This window comes from Mesoplodon mirus, assembly GCF_964341445.2.
Source record: "Mesoplodon mirus genome assembly, chromosome: 12".
Classification (NCBI taxonomy): domain Eukaryota; kingdom Metazoa; phylum Chordata; class Mammalia; order Artiodactyla; family Ziphiidae; genus Mesoplodon; species Mesoplodon mirus.
The window spans coordinates 75,346,449-75,368,869 of record NC_138988.1 but is presented as its reverse complement, the minus strand read 5'-3'; the positions used below and the strand labels follow the sequence as shown (position 1 = coordinate 75,368,869).

At 52.5% G+C, this 22,421-nt stretch overlaps 4 protein-coding genes across 10 annotated transcripts in view; 3 read left to right on the top strand and 1 right to left on the bottom strand.

Moving 5' to 3' along the window:
- The window catches only part of XPO5 (exportin 5), a 48,530-nt gene extending 46,330 nt beyond the window's left edge, over positions 1 to 2,200 (top strand). For all 3 annotated transcript variants that reach the window (XM_082638418.1, XM_082638419.1, XM_082638417.1), the window contains one exon: positions 74 to 2,200. In XM_082638418.1, the coding sequence (XP_082494544.1) occupies positions 74 to 211 (138 nt within the window). In that variant the 3' untranslated portion in view covers positions 212 to 2,200. The remainder of the gene's footprint in view (positions 1 to 73) is intronic.
- Positions 2,201 to 2,329: 129 nt separating this feature from the next.
- Positions 2,330 to 12,676, bottom strand: POLR1C (RNA polymerase I and III subunit C). Of its 3 annotated transcripts, XM_082638424.1 has the most exons (9): positions 12,572 to 12,676; positions 12,374 to 12,445; positions 4,368 to 4,475; positions 4,000 to 4,132; positions 3,596 to 3,715; positions 3,357 to 3,509; positions 3,052 to 3,201; positions 2,830 to 2,946; positions 2,330 to 2,685 (listed from the first exon to the last, which is right to left on the bottom strand). In XM_082638424.1, the coding sequence occupies exons 1-9, from the start codon at positions 12,638 to 12,640 to the stop codon at positions 2,567 to 2,569; spliced, it is 1,041 nt and encodes a 346-aa protein (XP_082494550.1). In that variant the 5' UTR covers positions 12,641 to 12,676; the 3' UTR covers positions 2,330 to 2,566. The 3 variants fall into 3 exon arrangements, with proteins under 3 accessions (XP_082494550.1, XP_082494552.1, XP_082494551.1); XM_082638426.1 differs by lacking the exon at positions 3,052 to 3,201; XM_082638425.1 differs by lacking the exon at positions 4,368 to 4,475.
- Positions 12,677 to 12,798: 122 nt separating this feature from the next.
- On the top strand, positions 12,799 to 17,050 carry YIPF3 (Yip1 domain family member 3). 2 transcript variants are annotated; one of them, XM_082638009.1, is made up of 9 exons: positions 12,801 to 13,033; positions 13,505 to 13,702; positions 13,889 to 13,995; positions 15,281 to 15,326; positions 15,464 to 15,556; positions 15,713 to 15,844; positions 16,041 to 16,154; positions 16,353 to 16,476; positions 16,570 to 17,050. In XM_082638009.1, the coding sequence occupies exons 1-9, from the start codon at positions 12,953 to 12,955 to the stop codon at positions 16,716 to 16,718; spliced, it is 1,044 nt and encodes a 347-aa protein (XP_082494135.1). In that variant the 5' UTR covers positions 12,801 to 12,952; the 3' UTR covers positions 16,719 to 17,050. The 2 variants fall into 2 exon arrangements, with proteins under 2 accessions (XP_082494136.1, XP_082494135.1); XM_082638010.1 differs by lacking the exon at positions 16,353 to 16,476 and having other exon boundaries at positions 12,799 to 13,033.
- Positions 17,051 to 18,494: 1,444 nt separating this feature from the next.
- On the top strand, positions 18,495 to 22,359 carry LRRC73 (leucine rich repeat containing 73). Of its 2 annotated transcripts, XM_082639082.1 has the most exons (6): positions 18,497 to 19,395; positions 20,017 to 20,177; positions 20,524 to 20,646; positions 21,031 to 21,131; positions 21,272 to 21,494; positions 21,641 to 22,359. In XM_082639082.1, exons 1-6 carry the CDS (start codon positions 19,124 to 19,126, stop codon positions 21,709 to 21,711), a joined length of 951 nt encoding a protein of 316 aa, XP_082495208.1. In that variant the 5' UTR covers positions 18,497 to 19,123; the 3' UTR covers positions 21,712 to 22,359. The 2 variants fall into 2 exon arrangements, with proteins under 2 accessions (XP_082495209.1, XP_082495208.1); XM_082639083.1 differs by lacking the exon at positions 20,524 to 20,646 and having other exon boundaries at positions 18,495 to 19,395.
- The last annotated feature ends 62 nt before the right edge of the window (positions 22,360 to 22,421 follow it).

Here is a 22,421-nt window from a genome sequence, read left to right as displayed (position 1 = left end):
ATGGTGAGATGATCTTTAAAACAACCCACCACTCGAGACCCAGCATTAGTTCTTTCTCGTTTGTCTTCCACAGAAACCCTTGGGCGAGCAGTTCCGAAAAGAAGTTCACATTAAGAATCTTCCCTCACTTTTCAAAAAAACAAAGCCAATGCTGGAAACAGAGGTGCTGGACAATGAGGAGGGCAGCCTGGCCACCATCTTTGAACCCTGAATCAAGCTTTTGGGCATTCTTCCTCGACCTTTATTGTCATCTCTTCTTCCCCTTTGTAGCTATTCTCTAGGCCCCTCTCCACTGCCACCTCACTTTACACCGTCGTCAGCCTGGAGAGAGATCCAGGTCTGGAGCTGGAGAGAGTGGGCCCTGTACAGGGCTGGAAGCCATGCTAAGGCATCAAGAAAGGGAGTTAGGGCTTACACCATTCTGTCTAGATTTCCCAGGTATCTCCCATCCTACTTGGAGTTTTGCCTTTTCCAAGAGAGAAAAGCTAGAGCAGAGCGGCCCTTCTCCCCAAGCCCTCCCACCCCCAGGCAGCCATACACCTGTGCAGAGTGGTAACTAGGGGCGCTGTACCCAGTGCTGCGACTAGCCAGGCTTGCGGCAGGGGCTCAGCCCTGAACTACTTGTGCCAGAGTTTCTCCTGGATCATTGAAAGTCCCACTGAGCCCCCTTGCTGCTGGGCTGACAGGGACCTTCCCCATCCCCCAGGGGCATATCTGGGTCAGGTGCTGAGTACTGAACTGAATTTGGCCAGTTCCTGCTTTGTTTTGAGCAAGAATCTGGTCACCTGATGGGATCCATGGTACAGGCCACTGCTAAGCTCTGGGCACAGTATCAAATGTTAGTACCTTCAGGGACCAGGGCTGGGCCAGGGTCTGTAGCGCTCTGTAACATCCCTTAGAGCTCACACATTTTGCCCCTCCATAAATGACCCCTCAGTGTGGTTTCCCCAGTCCCCAGGGTCCACTCAGGCACAAGAGCCACAGTACCCTATCTAGTGTCACATGATGTCATTGGCATTTAAGGATAATCCAGACCAACTAGGCTACATCTGTGACAAGCAGCTAGCAAAGCCACTGGTCTCTCCTAGGACTAGCTCAGTCCAGGTGCCTTCAAAAATCTCGTGGTCTTTCAGGTCCCTGGTCACTTCCCTCATGGGCCATTTCCAAAAGAAAAAACTATGCCTTCCCATCACAACCTGTGAGTCTGCAGTCTGTTCTAAACATCACTGGATGGCCCTATAAGCACAGGGGACATGGATTCACGACTAGTTAATCTATACAGAAGGACACACATTTAGTGTGTGTGTCCATGTGTTCCCCACAGAGGCCTGGCATTGATCCAATCCACTGACCAGGGTTTTGGTAAGGACCGGTGGAGCAGCATGGACTGAAGCTGCAGCTTTTAGCTGGTGTGGCCCCCCAGGTAGGGTAAGGTCAGGAAGCGGCAAAGCTGGGGAAATAGACTTGGGAGTCCCTCATTGTGCTTTCTGTGGCACAGACTTGGTCCATCCCCTCTTCCTGGGTGGTGCTTTGGGCTTCTTGTCCACTGTGAAGGCCATCTCAGCATGTTTCCCTCCAAACTTGTTAGCTGCCTACTCTTCTCTGCGGTGGGGCTGTGGAGGGTATAGTTGTATTTATTGTGTTGTAATATTTTTAACATCCTGTGACTTCATGCTAGAAGTTTTCTATTGTTTATAGAACCTTTTTGTAGAAACATTAACTCTAAAGCACATCTGCATGTCAGTAAAAATCTCAATTTCATATAGAAAGGGCCCCATCTCCCTTTTTCAAACTAGTAACATACTCCAGGGTCACTGTTCCTCATGAGCATCTTGCTTGCTAAGGGGGGCTGGACAGGAAGAACTGTGACTGACAGACCTGCTCTGTGAAACCCTCTGAAATAGCGTGCCAGCCAGAAGCAGCTTTCTATTCCTGACACGTAGACCAGGCAGCCGTTCCATTCTCTCTGTCGTCATTGGTGGCTACTGGACCTAACCCAGAGGGGCTGTCCAAAGGGAACTGTTGTTCTTCCTTGTGTGGCTCTTGATAGTAATGTGATGTGACTGCCATGGACCACCCTTTTTTCTCTCAGGAACTTCCTCTGGTGTCCAGGAAATAGGTTAAGCACACACAGTATTTTTCTGTGGTCTGGCTGTGCCCCCAGAAACCATCACACTTGGCATTTCTCAAGGGGCTTCAGAGGGACCTGGCCCTGACTTGCAGTGATGTCTGAGCCCAATGCTCCTAACTGCTAAATAACACCAGATCTCTTCTGAGGTGCCCCATATTTTTGGACGAAAACTGAAAAAGTGGTCTCCAACAAAAGGACTTTTGTCTGGATGTGAATTTATTTACATTAAGACCTTACAAAGGCATAAAAGTCACATTTTGTGGCACATTTAACGAAGTGTATTGACTGAAAATAAAGCTGAAATTGTCCCCAGAAAACTCAGGACCCCTAGTCTCTGGGCTCTCTACAGCAGTCCTGTGGGGGCAGGTCAGAACGTAAAATCTTCAGCTTGCCTCAGGAGCATCCAATCCCAGCCATGCCAAGTCCAGCGCAGCCTCAATCCATCTGAACCGCATCCAGTTCATCCAAGAACCGCCGGCACTTCCCCATCAGTACCTTGATGGCTTCACTCACCAGCACGTCTGGTGGCAACACCCCTGTTGACTCAACAGAGACTGGGGACCAAAGGGACACTTTAGCTCAGGCAGGGCTTACAAAAGCTCCTTATACGTATTGCTAGATTCCACATCTGAACTCTGCAAGGAAGCTGCAGCAGCGAAGAACCCCACCCCCACCCCACCCTCCAGCTTGAAACTCACAGATGTAGTGGTTCCGAGCACGAGCAAGCCGTACAAGCTTCTTCAGCTTCTCATTCCGGAAGACTTCCCTGCTGAAGGTATCTAGCCGGGGATTGGCAACTCTGGCCACCTTTTTACCTAATGAAAACAAACCATATTATAAATACATAAGCCCAGAGCTTTTATTTCTCTGCTACCTTCAAAGAAAATATACTTTAGGGCCTGGCATCCCAAATCCCATACCTTGGATTTCTTGCACCTCAATAACACCAGGTGAGAAGCACCGGCTCAGCTCCTCAGCCGCATCCCCTTCCACAGGCTCAAGCAGGGTGATGTCCGGCAGGAGCCGGTAACTGGCTGTTGCCACAGGTGAAAACTTGGCATGATCTTTGCCTGGAGGGAAGAGGGAACTCGGAGCCTGGGAGGAGACCCTTCCTCACATTCCCTAAGCTACTGACATCAAAGGCCCATTGGCTTTCTGCCTGTCGGGGACATCCCAGCCGAGTCCCTTAGTCATACCTCACCCCAGGGTAATCAAAGGGTCTCACCAATGCCCTTGACGCAGTGCATGAGCAGGTCAATCTCCTGACCAGGCCGTAGCTGAGCGATGAGGATATCATCATGTACTGGTCGGATGGTGCCCTCCGGGAAGAGGTCAGCCTGGTTCCCCAGGGGGACCCATGTCATGTGCCTGGTGTACACTGCAGGAGAAAGCACATCAGACCCAAGTCCCTAAAACTAGCACCCACCAACAGGGGGCCCTCTTCCTCACCCCACCGGTACCTACCTTTGTGGTTGACATAGAGCTCATTGGGGTCAGAGGAATCTTTAGCGGCGTGGGGGTTCCGAGTGCACCTGACCTGCAGCCGAAACTGCAGGGTATCTATCTCTGTGCCTTCTTCATCTCCTACACAAAGGGAGGAGGTGGGGGCTGTTAAAGAGCTAGTGGACCTCGGTGCCAGGCACTACGCTGAATGCCTTGCATGTTTCTCTCATCCTCTTGGCAACCCTGGTAAGGCAAGGGCAAGTGTTCTCACAGACAACAGCACTGATGTACCAAAAGATTGGTAACGGGCCCAAGGTCATACAGTAGCCAATCAAGGGTTCGAACACAGGCAGTCTGATTCCAGAATCAACTTCAGAGGAGAGCTGCCCACCTTTCCCCAAAATTTCATTTTCTCAAACCCTCACCTTGGTTCCGATATTCAAAAAGGCGAGGATCAGCATGAATGGGGATAAGCCCCAAGCGGTGAGCGAGGATCTCATCCTGGACAATGGAAGTGTTGTTGTACACCAGGACCTTCTCCACAGCCATGGTTGGCACCTGCCCAAGAAAAGAAAGCCACTCATCTACAAAGACCCTGTAGATTCCCCATCTACTCCCTGCCTCCTGACATAGGGAGATGGAGACTTCTTCCTAGAAGAACGCCTGATGAAAAGTTTACAAAGAATGAGCAGGAGGAATGCTCAGCAAAACTGCAGGAAAATACCACTTGAGACAATTCTACAAATGAGGATTCCCCACACAACTCCACCTCTGCCATCGTGCCCACCTATACCTCAGCTAATAGAATGCGTCGAAAAGCATTGGCAATGGCTGCGTCGATTCCCACCATGTCAAACTCCAATGAGTTTTCATCCATGTGTACCACATCCACGCGGAAATTCTAAAGGAACAGGAAAAACACTAAGTAAAGCCTGCTCTCTATATAGTCAATACCTCCCCCCAGATATTCCCCTCAAGAACCTCCCTTTGCCCAGATGTCCCTCTCTCCCCCAATCATTTATTAGTTTCTGGAAAAGTCTTCATTTTTATCTTCAATTCATTTAAAATCCTCTGCAATATGGCTTCCAGCCAGGCCATCCACAGAGGCCATTTTACTAAGAATAGGCTCACGTATTGCTCAGTCCAGTTGCTATTACTCAATCCTTATCTTACTAGACACCTCCCTTGTACCTGGCGTTGTTGAGAGAATACCGTTTCCAAACTCTACTGCCTTGATTTCTGAGCACCAATCTTCTGTTCTCTTCCTTCTTGTCTGATCAATCCTTCTACTAAAATTCACCATCTTCCACGTACTATATACACGTTACCATTTCCCAAGTGTTTGTGTCTCTCCAGGGTGACCTCAACCCCACTCACGGTTTTAGCAACTGTCTGTACGGGCAACTGCCCAAATTGTATCTCACTTCTGATCTCATATATATATCTCCTGCTAGCCTGCTAGACTTCTCCATCCACAGGAAACTGAATGCATCAACACTCCCTTTCCCCAGACCCATTTCTCATCAGTAAATGACACCACCATCCATCAAAGTAGTTCCCCAACAAGCTAATTTTACACTCCCCCCTCACAGCCCATATCCAAGCAACCATCAAATTTACCTTCTGTCTCCCGTGCTGTGTTTCCATGATCACAATCTTAGTTTCCGCCTTCAGCCTCAGCTCCCCTATGCAATTCTGTCACAAATCTGCACACACCACATGACAATCCTCAAATTCATTCTCTCCCAACCATTAAGCTTGCATATATGATAGTATCTGCTTAAGAGCTCTTCAAAAATTCCCTATCACCTACAGTGCCTAAAACGCACTTCAGTCTTGCCTAACACTGACCCACTTCATATTCTAGCAACAATGAACTGCTTGGACACTCCCCACCCTTCGCTGTTCTCAGCTTCTGCTCATCGCTCAAGGCTGAACTGAAATGTCATCTCCTTCAGGAAATCTTCCATACTTCTGCCCCCCCTTCTCATTCTGGATTAAGTGCCTGTGCAGGATACACCCGCCCCAACCCCATCACCTCTTTTGCTTTCAACCGCCTTTACCGCATTACACTGGACTCATTTGTCTACGAATGCTCTTCTCCAACAAGACTGAACATCGTGTTTGCAAACCAGGGCAGAAATCGTGTATACCGAGCACCTAGCATGTTGCTCAATATACGGAGCAAACCCCAAGCGAGGCAGGAAAGACAGGGCCCGACCCAAGGACAGCCTCCTCATCCACAGACATTAGGCAAAAGGCAACGCCAGGGCTTCCCTGGTGGCGCAGTGGTTGAGAGTCCGCCTGCCAATGCGGGGGATGCGGGTTCGTGCCCCGGTCCGGGAAGATCCCACATGCCGCGGAGCGCCTGGGCCCGTGAGCCATGGCCGCTGAGCCTGCGCGACCGGAGCCTGTGCTCCGCAACGGGAGAGGCCACAACAGTGAGAGGCCCGCGTACCGCAAAAAAAAAAAAAAAAAAAAAGGCAACGCCACCTCTCCTTGTGTTGCACTTAATGAGATTATGAAGCATGGAGGAATGGCATCAGCAACAAGAACATACATTAAACCTTCATTAAACTTTGTGGCACCTGAACAGGGAACCCTGCCCAGAAAACCCACAGAGCTCAGTCAAGCATGAGCAATAAAAATGCACAGGCTGCAGCTGACTGCTATACAACCTTCCACACCTGGTGCTTGACTGCTAAGGGAAAATGGCTCTTAGAGCACATGTGCAGTGGCTTCAGGAGACAGATTCGCAAGAGAAGTGGATGTAACCAGGTGCAATTAAGATCCCACCCCATCCTCCCACCAATGAATATTCTGCCCCTAATCAAAGAAACCTGCATCCATTCAAGGAATTGAAATAAAAGGGGGGGGTCAGAAAACTCCTCAGATGCCCTCCTCACTGGCGAGGACGCCCGAGTTCTTTTCCAAGTGTGTTTGCTTCTGCCCCTTAATATATTGCTTCTTTGTTTCCCTCTACACCTCAGTCTGTGTGACTTTTTTTTGCGTTCCCTGTCCAAATTCTTTTGGACAGGTAGGACAAGAACGTGGACTTTTAATTTAGCCTGTCTGGCATCAGTCTTTGGCAAGCAAGCCAGGAGATTTATTGGAAGTTAATTACCCTTCATCTTGGTCTCTTGTAAGCCTTAGCCTCCCACCTCCCTTGCACTTGAGTGGTGCTCCCTGGCTTCCTATCATTACTTTTCTCTTTTGCTCTTTGTCGCGCCTCTGCGGCCCATCTCACTCATATATTCGTGTCTTGCTCTCCTGGAAGTGCGGGAAGAGGAATCTGTCAGGTGCTTTCCAAGCTTGCTGCTAGGTCTTGCACTTCTCATTGTTGCAAGGCATGTCAGGCCAGCCTCTATTCACAGGCAGTCAGGGACCTGAACCACAGGAGCTTTGCTCTCTGGGTTTATCTTATCCACCATTTGATAACTATTGTCAGGTTCAAATTAGCAAAAATATAAAATACAGCCTTACTTGGACAGACTGTAAGTTGAAGAAAGCTGAGGTTTTCTTAGATTTTTTTTTTTAACACAATTACACATACCGCCTCCCTTAGTGGCTGGTACCCATTTTCAGATACTTACCACCCTTTCAGAGAATGAAAACTAGAACCTAAATAGGTCCTGGAACTATAAGGATGTCCATTTTAGGGGAGTGCACCCCAGGAACACAAGAATTAATCATTGGCTATAGAATCTACAGAGAAGCCTTGAAGCCTTCAGGAAGGTCGCTCACCCTGGGTACCGCAGACACCAGGGGAGGACGTGGGCCTCAGGACAGGGGCTGGCAGGGTTGCCATATGATGGGGTCGCTACCCTCACATAGGCTACAGTTAGCAGGAATGAGAAAAACACGGATACCCGTAGCCAGTCCTGACCGGCAATGCTCCTCCTTTTGGCAGGAGCTTGGTTCCCCTGAAGGATCACAGGTAATCTTTACTCCCAGGGACATACCCTTTGGGAGCATTCAGAGACACCAAGGACATTTTCTCTGTTGGGCTTTTGTGCACCCCATGCTGCCTGGGGACCCTGACCATTGAGGGCTATATTTCAGAACTAGTTAAACTCTAAAGGCATGTAAAACCAGTGAACTCATTAAGAGCAGTACTTAATTAGTTAATTTGGGACAAGTCCAGACAGTTGAATTCCTTCTCTGACCAAATGAGCCTCATCTAGGATTAAACTTGTGAAAGTTTTTAGAGAATGCACTAACACAGACCCCTCCACCCCAAGAACTAGTCCCTACTGGGACAACATTTTTATCAGCTAGTCTGTCCCTGATATTAGGTAAAAGCTCCAAAAGTTACAGTTGGGCCCTCAGGCTCTGATGCCTTAGCCGCTAGATATGGCCTATGGGGTATTTAGTAACCGTGACCAGGCAGAGGAAACCCTGAGAGACTGGCACGAAGGGGAACAAACTAAGAAACAGGCTCAACTGACAGCTCTTGCTGTCAGCAGTGCCTTGCAACCTCGGGGACAAAGAGAAGACACGACACCAGATCAACAGAGACTCCACAAGGGGTCTGCTTCAAATGTGGTAAGCCAAGCCACTGCACCCGTTCCTGCTGAGGGCAAAAGGCGAAACTGCTTGCCCCATGTCCAAACTGTGGAAAGTCAGGCCATCAGACGTGAGAATGTCCCATGTCCGATTTGGACAAAGGGGTTTCCAAACTCCAAATGGTAGCTGCAGATAGCTGACAGGGCCGGGGGTCCTTGGCTCCCATGGAAAAACTCACTGTCTCAACAGAAGAGCCCCAGGTGATCCTTAACAAGGCAGGTAAGAGGGTCATTTTTAATCAATACAGGAGCCACCTGCTGTCTTTAAACAATTATGCTGGACTCTCAAATGTTAAAAGCTGCCTGGTATTGATAAAAATCGAGTATTGAGAAAAATCCCCACAGTTGGTATTTCACTAAGCCACTCAATTGCCAATCTGAACAATATTTGGTCTCACATGCCTTCTCGATAGTCCCTGAATGCCCCATCCTTTAACGGGACAATACGTTATAAAAGCTTGGGAGACACTTCAGTGACTAGGAACAGGCCCTAACTTTTAAATTGCTCTGGCTGAAACCTAACATTTGGGTGAAACCTAATACCCATAAATTTTCAAGCCTGAGACAGAGACATCCCAGGAAGGGCCCCCCAGGCCAAGCTGATTATTACTAGGTGCAGGTTACTAGTCTTTTGTCAGTCACACACAATACTGCTATTCCGCCTGTTATCAAACCCAACAGGACCAAATAAGTATTTTGGGGACACCAAGAATGGATGACCAACTATTAGCTAAGCGGGGAACCTGTCTAGAGTTAAACCTATCCTTCCTCCCAAGTCTTCACAGGACATCGAGGACCACAGACGACCAGAAGAGTCCAGAGAGGTGAGTGAGCCCCCTTCCAAACCTAAAGTTCTTATTAAAGAAGGACAAAAAAACTTCATAAATCCAAGGCTAAGTACCTACGGCCACTATTTCCCTTCTGCCCCGTTACACCAGTCCACCCATAAACTAATTAATATGCTTTGGCGAATTTGGATACCTTGTTATCCTCCTCGTGTTCCTTCTTGCTGCTCTGGTAATCCTTTCTGAGTGCTGTCTTGATTCAGCACCTTTACCGGAGAGCTCTGCTCTGTCCATGCTGGGTTTAAAAAGGACTGTTTGTTTTTAGCTCACCACTGCCGCTGCCACCACAAAATCGTTATTCATCCTAAGCTTTCTCTCCCTCCTTTGGGTAGACTGCATTAGGGGAATAGGAATTTAATGCAACTGTAAATCTTTCAAAAATTACTCATGGTTTAATTCCTTGGGTCTCACTTTTAGGAAAGATCTGCTTACTCTGGCAATATCCAAAGCTTCCAAGGCAGGCTTTCTCTCCCCCTCTCTCTCTCTCTGAGGAAACCTCTTCCATTAATGTCTTTAAATGTAGAAGTTTTATTTAAAATCTTAGATTCCCGAGCTAGGTGGCAATTCCACCACTATGAAGGATTCTTAGATTCATAAGAAAAGTGGATACATCTGGGCACCACAGGCAGACACATTACTGGTCATGCCCTATATCAAAAAGAAGCGTAGAAAAAGAAAAGGCAATCCCCCTACCTGGCCAACGGGGACGAATGGGCAGGGTCCCGGACCCTCTCTCCTTGGAGACATCCAAGGACTAGTAAGGTCACTGAGTGGACGCCTCCAAGGCCTAGGAAGTAGGTAACTGGTAGAAGGAGACGCCCTTGCTGTTACCAAAGCCGAGAGCAAAAATCACAGGATGCCCTATTTTTGTGCTGTTTTCTTTTCTGTCCACTTTAGGTATAAACACCACAGGAGGTGCCCCTTCAATACCCGAGCAGTCCCTCTTAGGACACATCCTGAAAAACTGGAAGGAATTCAACGTTGATGAGCTAAAACCCAAGAAACTCATCTTTTTCTGCAATACGTTTTGGCCTCAATACAAGTAAGGGTCAGGGAAACCTGGCCCCAAAATGGCTCTTCAAATTATGATACTATTTCACAACTGGATTTATTTTGCAGGAAACTAGAGAAATAGACTGAGGTTCCTTACGTGCAGGCTTTTATGATGCTATACCAAAACCCTTCGTTGAAGGAATCATGTCAGATTTGTTTCATTGAACCAAAGAAAAGAGACCAAAATACCCCAGATATTTTAGATGACAACCCCAACTCCTCCTTCCCTTCCCTGGGATTGGCTAAGGCCTCTCCTTGTCTACATAATGCCCTGATAGTGGGACAATGCATGCTAGGCCAACTAAGTAATCAGAGGGACCTCAGTATAACCATTTATAATCCCATTCCTGAAATAAGAGGGCAACTGGACTCATCCTGGCAAAAAAAGGAGCTGCTATTGGTTTGGCAGCTCCACGGGGCAGGGGGGAGGGGGCTTTGCCTACCACGAGGCAACACTTTATAACCTGTCAGATACTCTGTCTTCCCTGGCCAGGACCAGAGGGGACTCACTCTCTAGACTCTCAACATCTCTTAACTCCCTAGCTAATGTGGTGATGGATAATAGACTGGTCTTGGATTATCTCCTAGCTGAGCAGGTAAGGATATGTGCAGTTATCAACAAAACATGTTACACCTACATCAACACCCCTGGCCAGGTGTTACAGTTTTGTAAAGGATAACCCCAGTGCCCACTCCACATGGACTGCAGTCAAAAAGATATAACCAAAGGTACCCTTGGACCTCTGGTTGCATTAATACTTTTGCTGATCTCTGGCCCCTGCCTTTTTACTTGCTTGTTAAATTTGTTTCCTCCAGGTTGCAACAATTTGACATAAACATGATGGTCATACAGGGATTCCAGCCACTGCCTACTGCTGAGGCCTCTATGTAAATCTTGGGACCCCTTGACCAGAAAGGAGGAAAGTTTCATTCCCAGAGTCAGACAAAGTCTGAAAAAGTTACAGAAGAATGAGACTTTGCGCCCTAAATAACCCCAAAAGACTTTGGGAAGGAACTCCTTCAGGGTGGAATTGAGGCAGGAATGACAGGGCTGGACCCAAGGACAGCCTCCTCAAACACAGACTTTAGGCAACAGGCAAAGCCACCTCTCCTTGTGTTGCACTTAATGAGACTATGAAGCATGGAGGAATGGCCATCAGCAACAAGAACATAAATTAAACCTGATTAAACTTCGTGATACCTAAACAGAGAACCCTAACCAGAAAACCCACAGAGCTAGAGCTTGGCGGAGCGTGAGCAATAAAAATGCACAGGCGGGCTTCCCTGGTGGCGCAGTGGTTGAGAGTCCGCCTGCTGATGCAGGGGACACGGGTTCGTGCCCCGGTCCGGGAGGATCCCACATGCCGCGGAGTGGCTGGGCCCGTGAGCCATGGCCGCTGAGCCTGCGCGTCCAGAGACTGTGCTCCGCAACGGGAGAGGCCACAACAGTGAGAGGCCCGCGTACCGCAAAAAAAAAAAGAAAAAAAAAAAAAGCACAGGCTGCGGGGTGGCTGCTATACAACCTTCCACACCTGGCGCTAAGGAAAAATTTAAGGAAAAACAGCTTTCAGAAGTGCGGTGGCTTTAAAAGGCCAATGCGCAAGAGAAGCTGATGTAACCAGATGCAGTCAAGATCCCACCCCAAGGACTTCCCTGGTGGGTTAAGAATCCTTCTGCCAGTGCAGAGGACACGGGTTCGATGGCTGGTCCAGGAAGATCCCACATGCCGCGGAGCAACTAAGCCTGTGCTCCACAACTGCTGAGCCTGCACTCCAGAGCCCGCGAGCCACAACTACTGAGCCCATGCCGCAATTACTGAAGCCACGTGCCTAGAGCCGGTACTCCACAAGAGAAGCCACTGCAATGAGAAGCCCGAGAACAGCATCGAAGGCCCAACGCAACCAAAAATAAAAAATAAAATTTTTTTACAAAGCAAATATTAAAAAAAAGATCCCTCCCCATCCTCCCAACAATGAATATTCCTCCCCTAATCAAAGAAACCTGCACCCATTCAAGGAATTAAAATGAAATTAAAAGGGGGGGTCACAAAACTCCTTGGGTGCGCCCCTCACTCGCGAGGACGCCCTCATTCTTCTCTGAGTACGTACTTTCCCTTCTGCCCCTTAATAAATTGCTTCTTTGTTTCTCTCTACGCCTTAGTCTGCGTGTGACCTTTCTTGCGTTCCCTGTCCAAATTCTTTTGGACAGGTAAAACAAGAACCTGGACCTTTAAGTTAGCCTGAATAGCCTCACAAGGACAGCTTCTGAGGCACAGGCTACTCAGACCACAAGGTCCGATCACCGTACTCTCTCCGGGCACCTCCAGCTCCACCCACCTTTTCGAAGCAGTCCTGGTCCCAGGCATCATCGTAGCCCGAATAGTTACCGGGAAAGTCGGTGGTATGAACCTAGAGCAAAGAGAGACGAGCCTGTCCGCGAAGGGGCAGCGAGGCCAAGCCTGTCCCCACTCTGACCCCAACTCATCCCTGTTCCGCTCCCATTTCTCCTCCCGAGCTCAAGGCCACAAGGCTTACATTGCGAACCCCGAACTCCCCTAAAACCACGCGGCTCCGCATTTCCTCCACCGCCTGGGCCGCCGCCATCTTCAACTCCTCCACGTGACCAAGGCACCTAACTGGTGCGTGCGTTCGTAATGGCCCTCCTCCGTCTCCGTGGCAACGCATCACCTCCTGGAATCTTAGATATCGCGAGATTCTGCCCCGCCTCCGTCCACGTCTCCAGCTACCGGAAGTCAGTTTGGGCCAAACATCCGGGTTTCTCTTTTTTGCGTTCCGACGGATCCCTCTTTTCTTTCTCGTCCGTGGACCTGTCCCTGCTTCAGGCCCACGTCTCTCCCACTCCTCTTCCGCGCGCGGGACTAGCGCGGGCTTCAGCGACGGGAGCCCTCGAGGGACATGGCAACTCCGGCGGCGCCAGCCGGCGGCGCCCGAAATGGGGCTGGCCCGGAATGGGGAGGGTTCGAAGAAAACATCCAGGTAATGGCCCCACGGCTCCGACCAGGGGCCTCAGGTCCCTGGGCCCGCTTGCTCTTGCTTTCCGCACAAGTTAGAAGGTCGGTCGGGGTCAGGCATGGCGCGGGGCAGGAGTGGGCTTGGGGGTGGGCGGGATTCACTGGCCAAAACCACACTGTGTGCGCACAGCCTTGTTTTGGGGTTGGGAAAGACAAAGGAAATGGGCACTTTTGTAGCCCTTTGGGGGCTTTGGTAGGGAAGGTAGGAGAAAGACGTGTATGGAAGACAGGGAATAGGTTTCCCAGGCTAGAAAAGACAGCCAAACAACCAAGGGTTCTGAGAGCAAATGAGGGGGAGAGAATGGCGTGATCTATGGTAATGCCAAGCCATATCCCGAGCAGTGTAAGAACAGAGCCCCAAACTCTGTGGTGAACAGAGAAGGACTTAACGGATGGAGCAGAAAGGCACTGCACTTTAGGTCTGTTGTCTTCACAGGGTGGGGGCTCAGCTGTGATTGACATGGAGAACATGGATGATACCTCAGGCTCCAGCTTCGAGGACATGGGTGAGCTGCATCAGCGCCTGCGTGAGGAAGAAGTGGATGCTGATGCAGCTGCTGCTGAAGAAGAGGATGGGGAGTTCCTGGGCATGAAGGGCTTTAAGGGACAATTGAGCCGGCAGGTGGCTGATCAGGTAAACAAGATTGGCTCCCTGACAGGTGGAAAAGTATACCTAGGAGGCCCCTGGTTCTGGAGTTGGTGTTGGTGAAGTTCATCCCGGGCTGTCCAGTTAGAACCATGAAGAAATTCAACAAAAAATAAGCAATAGAGCCAAGAGTCTCACAGTACCCTCCCACCCCACCCGTCTTCCTTGCTTCAGATGTGGCAGGCAGGGAAGAGACAAGCCTCCAGGGCCTTCAGCTTGTATGCCAACATCGACATCCTGAGACCCTACTTTGATGTGGAGCCTGCCCAGGTGCGAAGCAGGTGAGGATCCTTCTCCTGACAGAAGCTGCCCCCGTAACACCTAGTCCTTCATCCAAACTACAACCGGACACCAAACCCTTAGGCTCCCCTCTTCATGACCCCAGCCACATTATACGTCTTACCAGTCACGGAACAGGGCATGGCGATAACACATTGCCGTCCTCCTCTTCTCCCTCTAGCAAACTACTCATGTTCCCTCAAAGAGTAGCTCAGATGTCACTTCCTTTGCTCCCCATTGCCAGTTTGTCCTTGCCTGGTGCTCCAGTAGAGCTCTGCGCTTTCCTCTAACAGATAACTCTTCAGCAGTGCTGTACTTTATTATTTCTGGGTCTGTCTCCCCAGAGACCTCCTTTTCAAAAGCAGGCTCTGTTTCACATTTTTATTCCCAGCACCAGAACAGTCTCTGAACTAGAATATCGGTACCTAATTGTTGAATGACTTTTCAAGAGCTGGATTTAATCCTGGTTTCATTCTTTGTTCATCCTTTAATTCAACCAATGCTTATCAAATATCCATATCACTCAGCAGGTATTTACTGAGCTTTTGCTCTGCGTCAGGCACTACAGTAGTTGTGTCTGATTCAGTGGTGAAGATAGATGGGAGCCTTACCCTGGAGTGCAGCCCTCGAGCACTCATTTGCCATGAAGGGACACGCAGAAGGGACACCTGACCCAGGCTTGGCTGGAGGATTGGACAGGGCAGCTTTCTCAGAGGAAGTAAAATTTAGTCAAGATCCAAGGTATTATTAGGAGCTAGCTAGTCACTTAAGAAGTGGGGAAGTTATTGGTACTTTTATTCCTTCTGCCTGGAATTTTCATACCACTTCAAATATATTTTTCAAGAAAATGCTCAGTGGTGCCTGGAGGAATGATAAGCAGGAAGAGGCAGGAGGCACGCTGGTTCCCTCAAGTAACAACTTTCCCTCTAAACCTTTCTCACGGCTTTACTATCACAGCCTTGAATTTGGGGCATTCTCTGCTGAGGTTTAAAGGGGAGCAGGTCACATAGGTAACGGGGGCCAAGCCCTCTCCCAAGGCCCAGCAGGGCTTTCTAAATTCTCCGTGTTGCTGCTGCATCAGTCAGCACAGCATCAGAAGGCTGTTTTTCCTGGAAGCATTCAGGGGCAAGAAAGTGATTTCCTCATTCCTTGTCTGCCTTTACCACCCTCTTCTCCCTTTGCCATCCAGCATGTTCTCTTCAGTTAGCAAGATGACTAAGATTCAGGCTTTCCAGAACCTCACAGCCTAGTGCTGCCTCTGCTCTCATCTCTCCTCTCCCCTCCCAGGCTCCTGGAGTCCATGATCCCTATCAAGATGGTCAACTTCCCCCAGGTGAATAGCGGGTAGCATGTCTGGAAGAGCCGGGGGAGGCACTAGGGCAGAGGGTGGGGCCACCACGCAAAGCCTGGGAAGGCATAAACAGAAGAGCCACTGTACCCTCCAGCCTGAATGAGTTGGTATGTTGACAGAAAATCGCAGGTGAGCTTTACGGACCTCTCATGCTTGTCTTCACGCTGGTGGCCATCCTCCTCCATGGGATGAAGACGTCTGACACCATTATCGTAAGCAGGACAGAGGACTTTGGGGGGTGGCTGAAATGAGTTGAAAGCTGCCCAAGGAGACGATGGTCAAGTAAGATAGAAGCAGCCCCTGAGGAAGGCCCTGGGTGAGCTGAGACAAGAGGCCTCCCAGGACTAATTGGAGCCTTCACCCCACAGCGGGAGGGCACCCTGATGGGCACAGCCATTGGCACCTGCTTCGGCTACTGGCTGGGCGTCTCGTCCTTCATTTACTTCCTCGCCTACCTGTGCAATGCCCAGATCACCATGCTCCAGATGCTAGCGCTGCTGGTAAGGAGTCCAGCATGGTGGTGGGCAAGGGTGATCTTAAAAGAGTAACCAGGCTTTGGTCTGCATCTGTCCTAGGGCCCCAGGGCCTGGAATAGGGTGAGCTGGCCAATGGACCATTTATTTCTCAGGGTCCTCGTGAGGGTCCAGAGGCCAGCCCAGCCTGAGTGATTTTCCTCTCCGCCATCCTCTTTCCTAGGGCTACGGCCTCTTTGGGCACTGCATTGTCCTGTTCATCACCTATAACATCCACCTCCATGCCCTCTTCTACCTCTTCTGGCTACTGGTGGGTGGGCTGTCCACCCTGCGCATGGTAAGCTCGGCAGGAGGTTTCCAGGGGTGGGCTGTCCTCCAAAGGAGTAGGGGAAACAGCCCAGAGCTCAGGCCCAATCCCACAAGGGGCTCTGATTGGGAGGGAAGAGCCCAAAGACGGTTCTGCTCTGGGTAAGAGTGGCTTCTCTACACTACTCACTTGGATCAGGCCTTCTGAGCTGTATTCCTGTTGCCCTAGGTGGCAGTGTTGGTGTCACGGACTGTGGGCCCCACACAGCGGCTGCTCCTCTGTGGCACCCTGGCTACCCTGCACATGCTTTTCCTGCTCTATCTGCATTTTGCCTACCACAAGGTGGTAGAGGGTAAGTGACAGGAGGGGTGCAGGGGAGAGGGAGGACAGCTGCCTAGGCAGGGCCCTACCAACCCCCACTCACTTTCCATCCTCCTTCTTTCAGGGATCCTGGACACGCTGGAGGGCCCCAACATCCCACCCATGCAGAGGGTCCCCAGAGACATCCCCGCTGTGCTCCCTGCTGCTAGGCTTCCCACCACTATGCTCAACGCCACAGCCAAGGCTGTCGCGGTGACCCTGCAGTCACACTGACCCCACCTGAGATCCTTGGCCGGCCCCCTTTCCCCCAGCTGCAAAGTGGAGGAAGACTGAAGGACAGTACTGATGACATGTCTCTCTTTGAGGGGTCTGCAGCTGCCACAGAGCTGTAGCCACTTAAGCACCTCCTTGATGCCTGTCGAGCTTCTGAAGGGCACAAGGCCAGGAAGTCCTGGCCAGGACTGCAGGGCTCTGCAGCCAGTGCAGAAAGTGGGTCAGCTCCTCCGAGGTCTTCTCACCACTTACCCCTTCCTTCCTCTTTATCTCTTCCACATTGTCTTGCTAAATATAGACTTGGTAATTAAAATATTGATTGAAGTCTGGAACTACAGCTACCCGTTCCAGTGGTCCTCCCTGCCACCCTACTTCCTGTACACTTCCCTGTTCTGTCAGTGGTGGTAATGTCACATGCTCACTTCATTATACCCCTATCCAAGCAGAATGAAAGTGGGACAGCCCAGACTGCATGGAAAGACTGAATATGGAACCTGCCCTCAGGGCAGGGAGCACAAGATCCATGCAGCATCAGGGAGGCCTCAAACTCAAGAACCATAAGTCTGATGGAACAGTGCGCCCGGCTTAAGTCTGGGCTCAGCCTCACTCTTGGGATGCTTATGGAGCAGTGACAACTGGACAAAAACTTCCAGACTGAACACCATGTTACAAGACCCTTATGCACCTGGGCCATTGTATAGGGATAACTTTTCTGTGGAGGTGCACACTTGAAGCCAAAGTTGGCTTTGCCCTGGTTATACCGGGGCCAGGGGAACAAAGCTTTCTTCAGGAGTTCTCTCAGTCCTTTCTCTTCAAGAGTGCTATTTACTCTTAAAAGCAATAACCACCCCAAGCACAGCACCATCCTCTCCCGCTACCCATTTAATCTGTTCCACTTAAGTCAGGTGGTTAATGGAGGGAACAGAATCTTTGACCTCCCTTCAGTATGTTTATATTATTCATTTTTTAAAAATTCGTTACCCTAGTAGATCTGGGTTAGCGTTTTTCCCTTCTAGTAAAGGGACTAAGAAAGACGTGCCCTTCATTCATGCTATGTGGTCCTACGTGATGTGAGGCCCCTACACTTATCACCAGTGGACAACGTTCCAAGGGCACTGCCTGTATTGTGCAGTGTGCCCTTACTGAAAGCTCCGGCCCACTTTTCACGGCCCCACAGCCACTGCAGCCCACCCTCCTGGTACCCACCCCCCTTCATTTTGGCTACTCCAGTCCCACGGGTACTGAGGACGTGAGAGCATCAGCAGTGCCCTAATCACCTGGGAAAGGAACGGCACCAGCGCGTTGCATCTACCTGCGGCTCACCTGTTTCAAGGACCCTTTGGGGTTCCACTGGGCCTGGCAGCTCAGGCCGCCTCCACGGGGCAGGGGCTCCCGGCGCCGCCGCTGCGAGGCAGCCATCTTGGCGAGGGGCACGCGAGGAATTCCTCGCGCCTGGAATGCCCGCGCACGCGGCTCCTCTTGTCGCGGGGGCGGGGCGAGGCGCGAATTAAAGGGCCCTTGGGACTTCCAAACTGGACGGGGTGGGGTGGGGTGGGGGGCGTCCCTGGGATCCAGGCGAAGGCACCGAGGGGTCTGGCCCTTAGGAACGGGGAACGACGAGAAAATGAGCAAAAGAACGGTGTAATTGTCTCAAATGCCGTCTCCACGTGATGTGCCTCTATTCTCTCATCCCCACCCCTGCCCGTCCCAGGCTTCCACCTGGCCACCTGTTGTCTGGCCCTACACCCAGGGGAACAGCGCCCCCACCGCTCCTGAACACCGGGTGTGCGCAAACCTCGTGTGCCCGCGTGGCCTAGGCCGGGCAGGAGGCGGGGCGAGCGGCGATGACGATACCGTTGCCACGGGAACCCGCCGCCCGCTCCTGCGCAGCACCCTGAGCCCGAGCTGCCGCCCGCCGCCCGCTGCCTGCCTGCCGGCCCGCCCGGCTGCCCTCCTCGGGCTCTCCCTGTGGGGCAGTAGGGGGAGTGGGGCTGGAGGAAGGGAGGGAACAGATGCGGCCTCCGAACGGAGACCGGTCCCGCGCGTCCTAAGCCGAGGCCCCTGAGCCGGCGCCGTAACCGCGAGGGACTAAGACCGGCGCGGAGCAGCGCCCGCCCGGCCCCGGAACGCGCGCCCCGGCTCGCCGCCCAGACACGGACGGCACGGTCCGCCCCGGCCCCAGCGCCGCGCGGTCTCAGCCCGGCCGGCGACCTCGGCGCCTCCGCAATCCCGGCCAGCTCCCGCGCGGGCCCCGGCGCTCCTCTCCGCCTCCGCTGCCTGTGCCTCTGCCTCCCCCTCTGCCCCCGCTGCGTCGGCGACCCCACCCCGGACCCGACCCCGCCCGCGGCCCAGCCAACCTCGGCCGCGGCCCGGGCCCTGGCCCCGGAGGCCCAGCCGTGGGTACGATGCTGCCCAGTTCCATCCAGATATCGGGGGAGCCGCTGTCAGGTGCCGAAGTGCGGGACATCTGCCGCGGCCTGCGCGACAACGCCGTGCGCCTGCTCTCACTGCGCGGCTGCCGTCTCTGCGACCGCGACTTCGGCCGCATCTGCCGGGCCCTGGCCGGGGCCACGTCCCTGGCGCAGCTCAACCTTAACCTGGGCGTCGTGTCCAGCCCCAGCCGCATCAAGCAGCTGGCGGAGGCGCTGCGGACCAACCGCTCCATCCAGTCCCTCTTGTGAGTGCGCTCCCTCTAAAAGGGGTCCCGGGCACCGCACCCCTCCTCGCACTCCCCCTGCCATCTCCTGTTCCTCCGCACACCTTCTGGTACCTGTCCTTGCACCAGCCTACCTTCTCACCCCTTATTCATGCACCTCATTCCTCTGCCCATGCCTCCACAACACCCTCCAAACTCCTGCCTCACCTCCAGACTTTGAACACCAGCCCCACCCCAAATGATATAGGATACCCACCCCTTCCTGGCAGGGCCCGTGTACCTCCCAACCTAATCACCCGCCTTGACTTCTCCGGGGTAGCTGCTCAGTACCCAAGAAGGAATACTCCCCTGAGGACTAGATCCCTGCCCCTATGTTCTGTCCAAAACGCCACCCACACACCCTTTCTCTGTGTTCTGATCTGGATCCCAGTCCCTGCCCCAGAAAAGAAACCGAATTTTCCCCTTCTTACTGCATTCTTAAGAGTCTAGAGTTTTCTTTTTTCCTTCCCAAGGCCTCTCCCAAGTGCTGTGACTGAATGTCCCCTTCAGCTCTACAGCTCACCATAAGGGAGGGCGCCCCTTCCCCCTTACAGTAAGGGCTGATGACTGCAGTAACCTCTGCTCTCTGGTCTCATCCCCCAGCCTGCATGGGAGCCCTCTGACAGATGCAGGGCTGGCCTTGCTGAATCCAGCTCTGGCCCTCCACCCTGCCCTCGTGGCTCTGGACCTGGGGGACTGCATGCTGGGTGATGAAGCCATCAACCTCATCTGTGGCCTCCTCCCCCCTGATGGGGCCAAGTCTGGTGAGCAGGGCCCTGCTGAGGGCATGGGCTAGTGTGGCCTTCATGAAAAGCTCAGTGCAGAGGGCAGGGGGCATGGCCCAGAGATGAGGGCTCTGACTGTGTGGGTGAGAATGTTTTTCAAATCCTCTTAGGAGGGAGAAGGATTGGGAGCTGAGCAGGATGGAGACTCAGGAATCCAGGCTGCAGTGGGCAGGAAAGGCATGGGTCGCTAATGTCCCTGGAGCTCTGTGGAGGAGGTGGGGTAGCTCTCAGTCACTAGGGATACCCCAGAGATCCCCAGGTGAGGGATGGGCTTGAGAAAGGCCTGACCCTCTCCATCCTGGCTTCTCGCTATGATGCTGCCCAGGCTTGAAGGAGCTGACGCTGAGCGCCAACCCTGGCATCACCCCTAAGGGCTGGAGCCGCCTCGCCATTGCCGTGGCCCACAGCTCCCAGGTCCGCGTCCTCAATCTGGACTACAACCCCCTGGGTGAGGCTCAAGAAAGCCCCCTTTGATTCTCACCACCCCTCACCCCTGTCCAAGAACCTGGGACCATCAGTTGCCATGGTAACCAGCACACTGGCAGAGGAAAGAAGAAAGGGGGTTCTGGGTGGAAGTAGAGGAGCCACCTGTGTTGAGGACCAGATGACCAACAGGTAGATCAGAGCATCCATCACCACCCCGGGGCCTGGCTTGCTTCATCCATTCACTCATCAGTCACAATGCTCCCCTCCTGGCCACCTACCAATTGCCAGTGTTTCCTGGCCTGAGGGTGGATTCTAAGGTTGTCAGGGCAATGGGGAGGCTGTGGGGAGAAAGGGTTAGCAGGCCTGTGAATGCTGGTGAGTGTGTGCACGTGTACTCTCTCCCCAGGTGACCATGTGGCAGCGATGCTGGCTGTAGCTGTGGCCTCCAGCCGCACCTTAGAGGTCCTAGACTTGGAGGGTACAGGGCTCACCAACCAGTCAGCTCAGGTGAGAAGTCTTCATGTTTGGGGATGGGCCAGGGGTTGAGGTTAGCCAGTGTGTCTGTGGACATACTGAAGGGGTGGCAGGTTGGAGTCAGGAGCTGCCTTAACTGAGTTCATCCTTTTCCGTACTCTTCCCCACCGCAGACCCTGCTGGACATGGTGGAAAATTACCCCACGGCTTTGCGGAGTCTGGTGTTGGCTGAGAACAGCATTAGCCCGGAGCTGCAGCAGCAGATCTGTGACCTCCTCTCTGAGGGGGAGGAGGAGGAGGAGGTGGCAGGAGGGGCTGGCGACACCCAGGAACGAGAGAGAGGGCGGGAGCCTGCTGCCCACCAGAGGGGCAGTAGCTCCTGGATGTGCCCCAGTGGTAAGAGCCACAAGGGTTGATCAGAGCCAGGTCTGAAAGAGGCTTGGGACCAGGGAGAGTGGGTGTGAGAAACTTAGGCCACTTCTATTTGTGGTCCCCAGCGGATGAATGCGTGGTGGTCTGAACACCTCTCTGCCCTTCCACAGATCCCAGCTCTCAGATGGTGCTAATGACGTCAGGACTAGGGGACAGTCTGTTGGCTGAGACGGAGATGTGACTCTCCCATTCAGGCTTCTGCGCGTCATTACATTTGCATCTCCAGCACTTTGCCCCAGATGTCAGGGTCAGGCCCTGGGGCTTAGGAGGGTGGGGTGGGGGGGTGCCTGGGGCTCTGGCAGCTCCTGGCAGCATGGTGGGAGGCTCTGGAAGCTGTGACTAAACAAAATCGTTGGGGGCACTGGAACCCAAGGCAATGCCTCTGGACTTGTTGGCAGCTCTGGCTGCAGCCCGCTGGCTCGGAAGAGATTTTATGAACTCGACAACCTGACGTGTGGCTCTGGTCACTGGGGGCTGGCAGCGAGGGAGGAATTGGAATTACCACTAGACATCACTAGGGGGCAGTGCCACCCCACGGCCCAAGCTCCAGGCAGCATCCACTGGCCCCAAATATCTCAAACAGGTCTGGCTCAGGTCTCTGACTTACAGGACCTGGGGTTCTGGGGTGACAGGCCCTGTAAGGATCGTAACTGAGGTAAAGAGCCCCCACCGAGCTGGGCTGGACCCTACCTCAAGGAGAGACTCAGGGGCCCTGCCAGGGTTGCTTGAGGTACACCCTCTCCCACCACCTGATGCTCTGTGCCCAGGGAAGCCCCAGGCAGAGCAGTGGTAGTGGGGAGTCAGCAGCAAAGACTAGGACGTGATTAGGACTGGGAATACTCAAGAATGGGGAGAATAAGGGCAGAAGGAAGGTCATTAATAGACAAATTA

Bases quoted from the DNA above. Each gene is read 5' to 3' on its own strand.
- POLR1C (XM_082638424.1), bottom strand. From the start codon at position 12,640: ATGGCGGCGGCCCAGGCGGTGGAGGAAATGCGGAGCCGCGTGGTTTTA. The intron at 12,446-12,571 runs GTAAGCCTTGTG...TCTTTGCTCTAG, and splicing joins GGGAGTTCGGGGTTCGCAAT to GTTCATACCACCGACTTTCC. The intron at 4,133-4,367 runs GTATAGGTGGGC...TTTCTTGGGCAG, and splicing joins GACGCATTCTATTAGCTGAG to GTGCCAACCATGGCTGTGGA.
- YIPF3 (XM_082638009.1), top strand. From the start codon at position 12,953: ATGGCAACTCCGGCGGCGCCAGCCGGCGGCGCCCGAAATGGGGCTGGC. The intron at 16,155-16,352 runs GTAAGCTCGGCA...CTGTTGCCCTAG, and splicing joins GGCTGTCCACCCTGCGCATG to GTGGCAGTGTTGGTGTCACG. The intron at 16,477-16,569 runs GTAAGTGACAGG...TCCTTCTTTCAG, and splicing joins CTACCACAAGGTGGTAGAGG to GGATCCTGGACACGCTGGAG.
- LRRC73 (XM_082639082.1), top strand. From the start codon at position 19,124: ATGCTGCCCAGTTCCATCCAGATATCGGGGGAGCCGCTGTCAGGTGCC. The intron at 20,647-21,030 runs GTGAGGCTCAAG...CTCTCTCCCCAG, and splicing joins TCTGGACTACAACCCCCTGG to GTGACCATGTGGCAGCGATG. The intron at 21,495-21,640 runs GTAAGAGCCACA...GCCCTTCCACAG, and splicing joins CTCCTGGATGTGCCCCAGTG to ATCCCAGCTCTCAGATGGTG.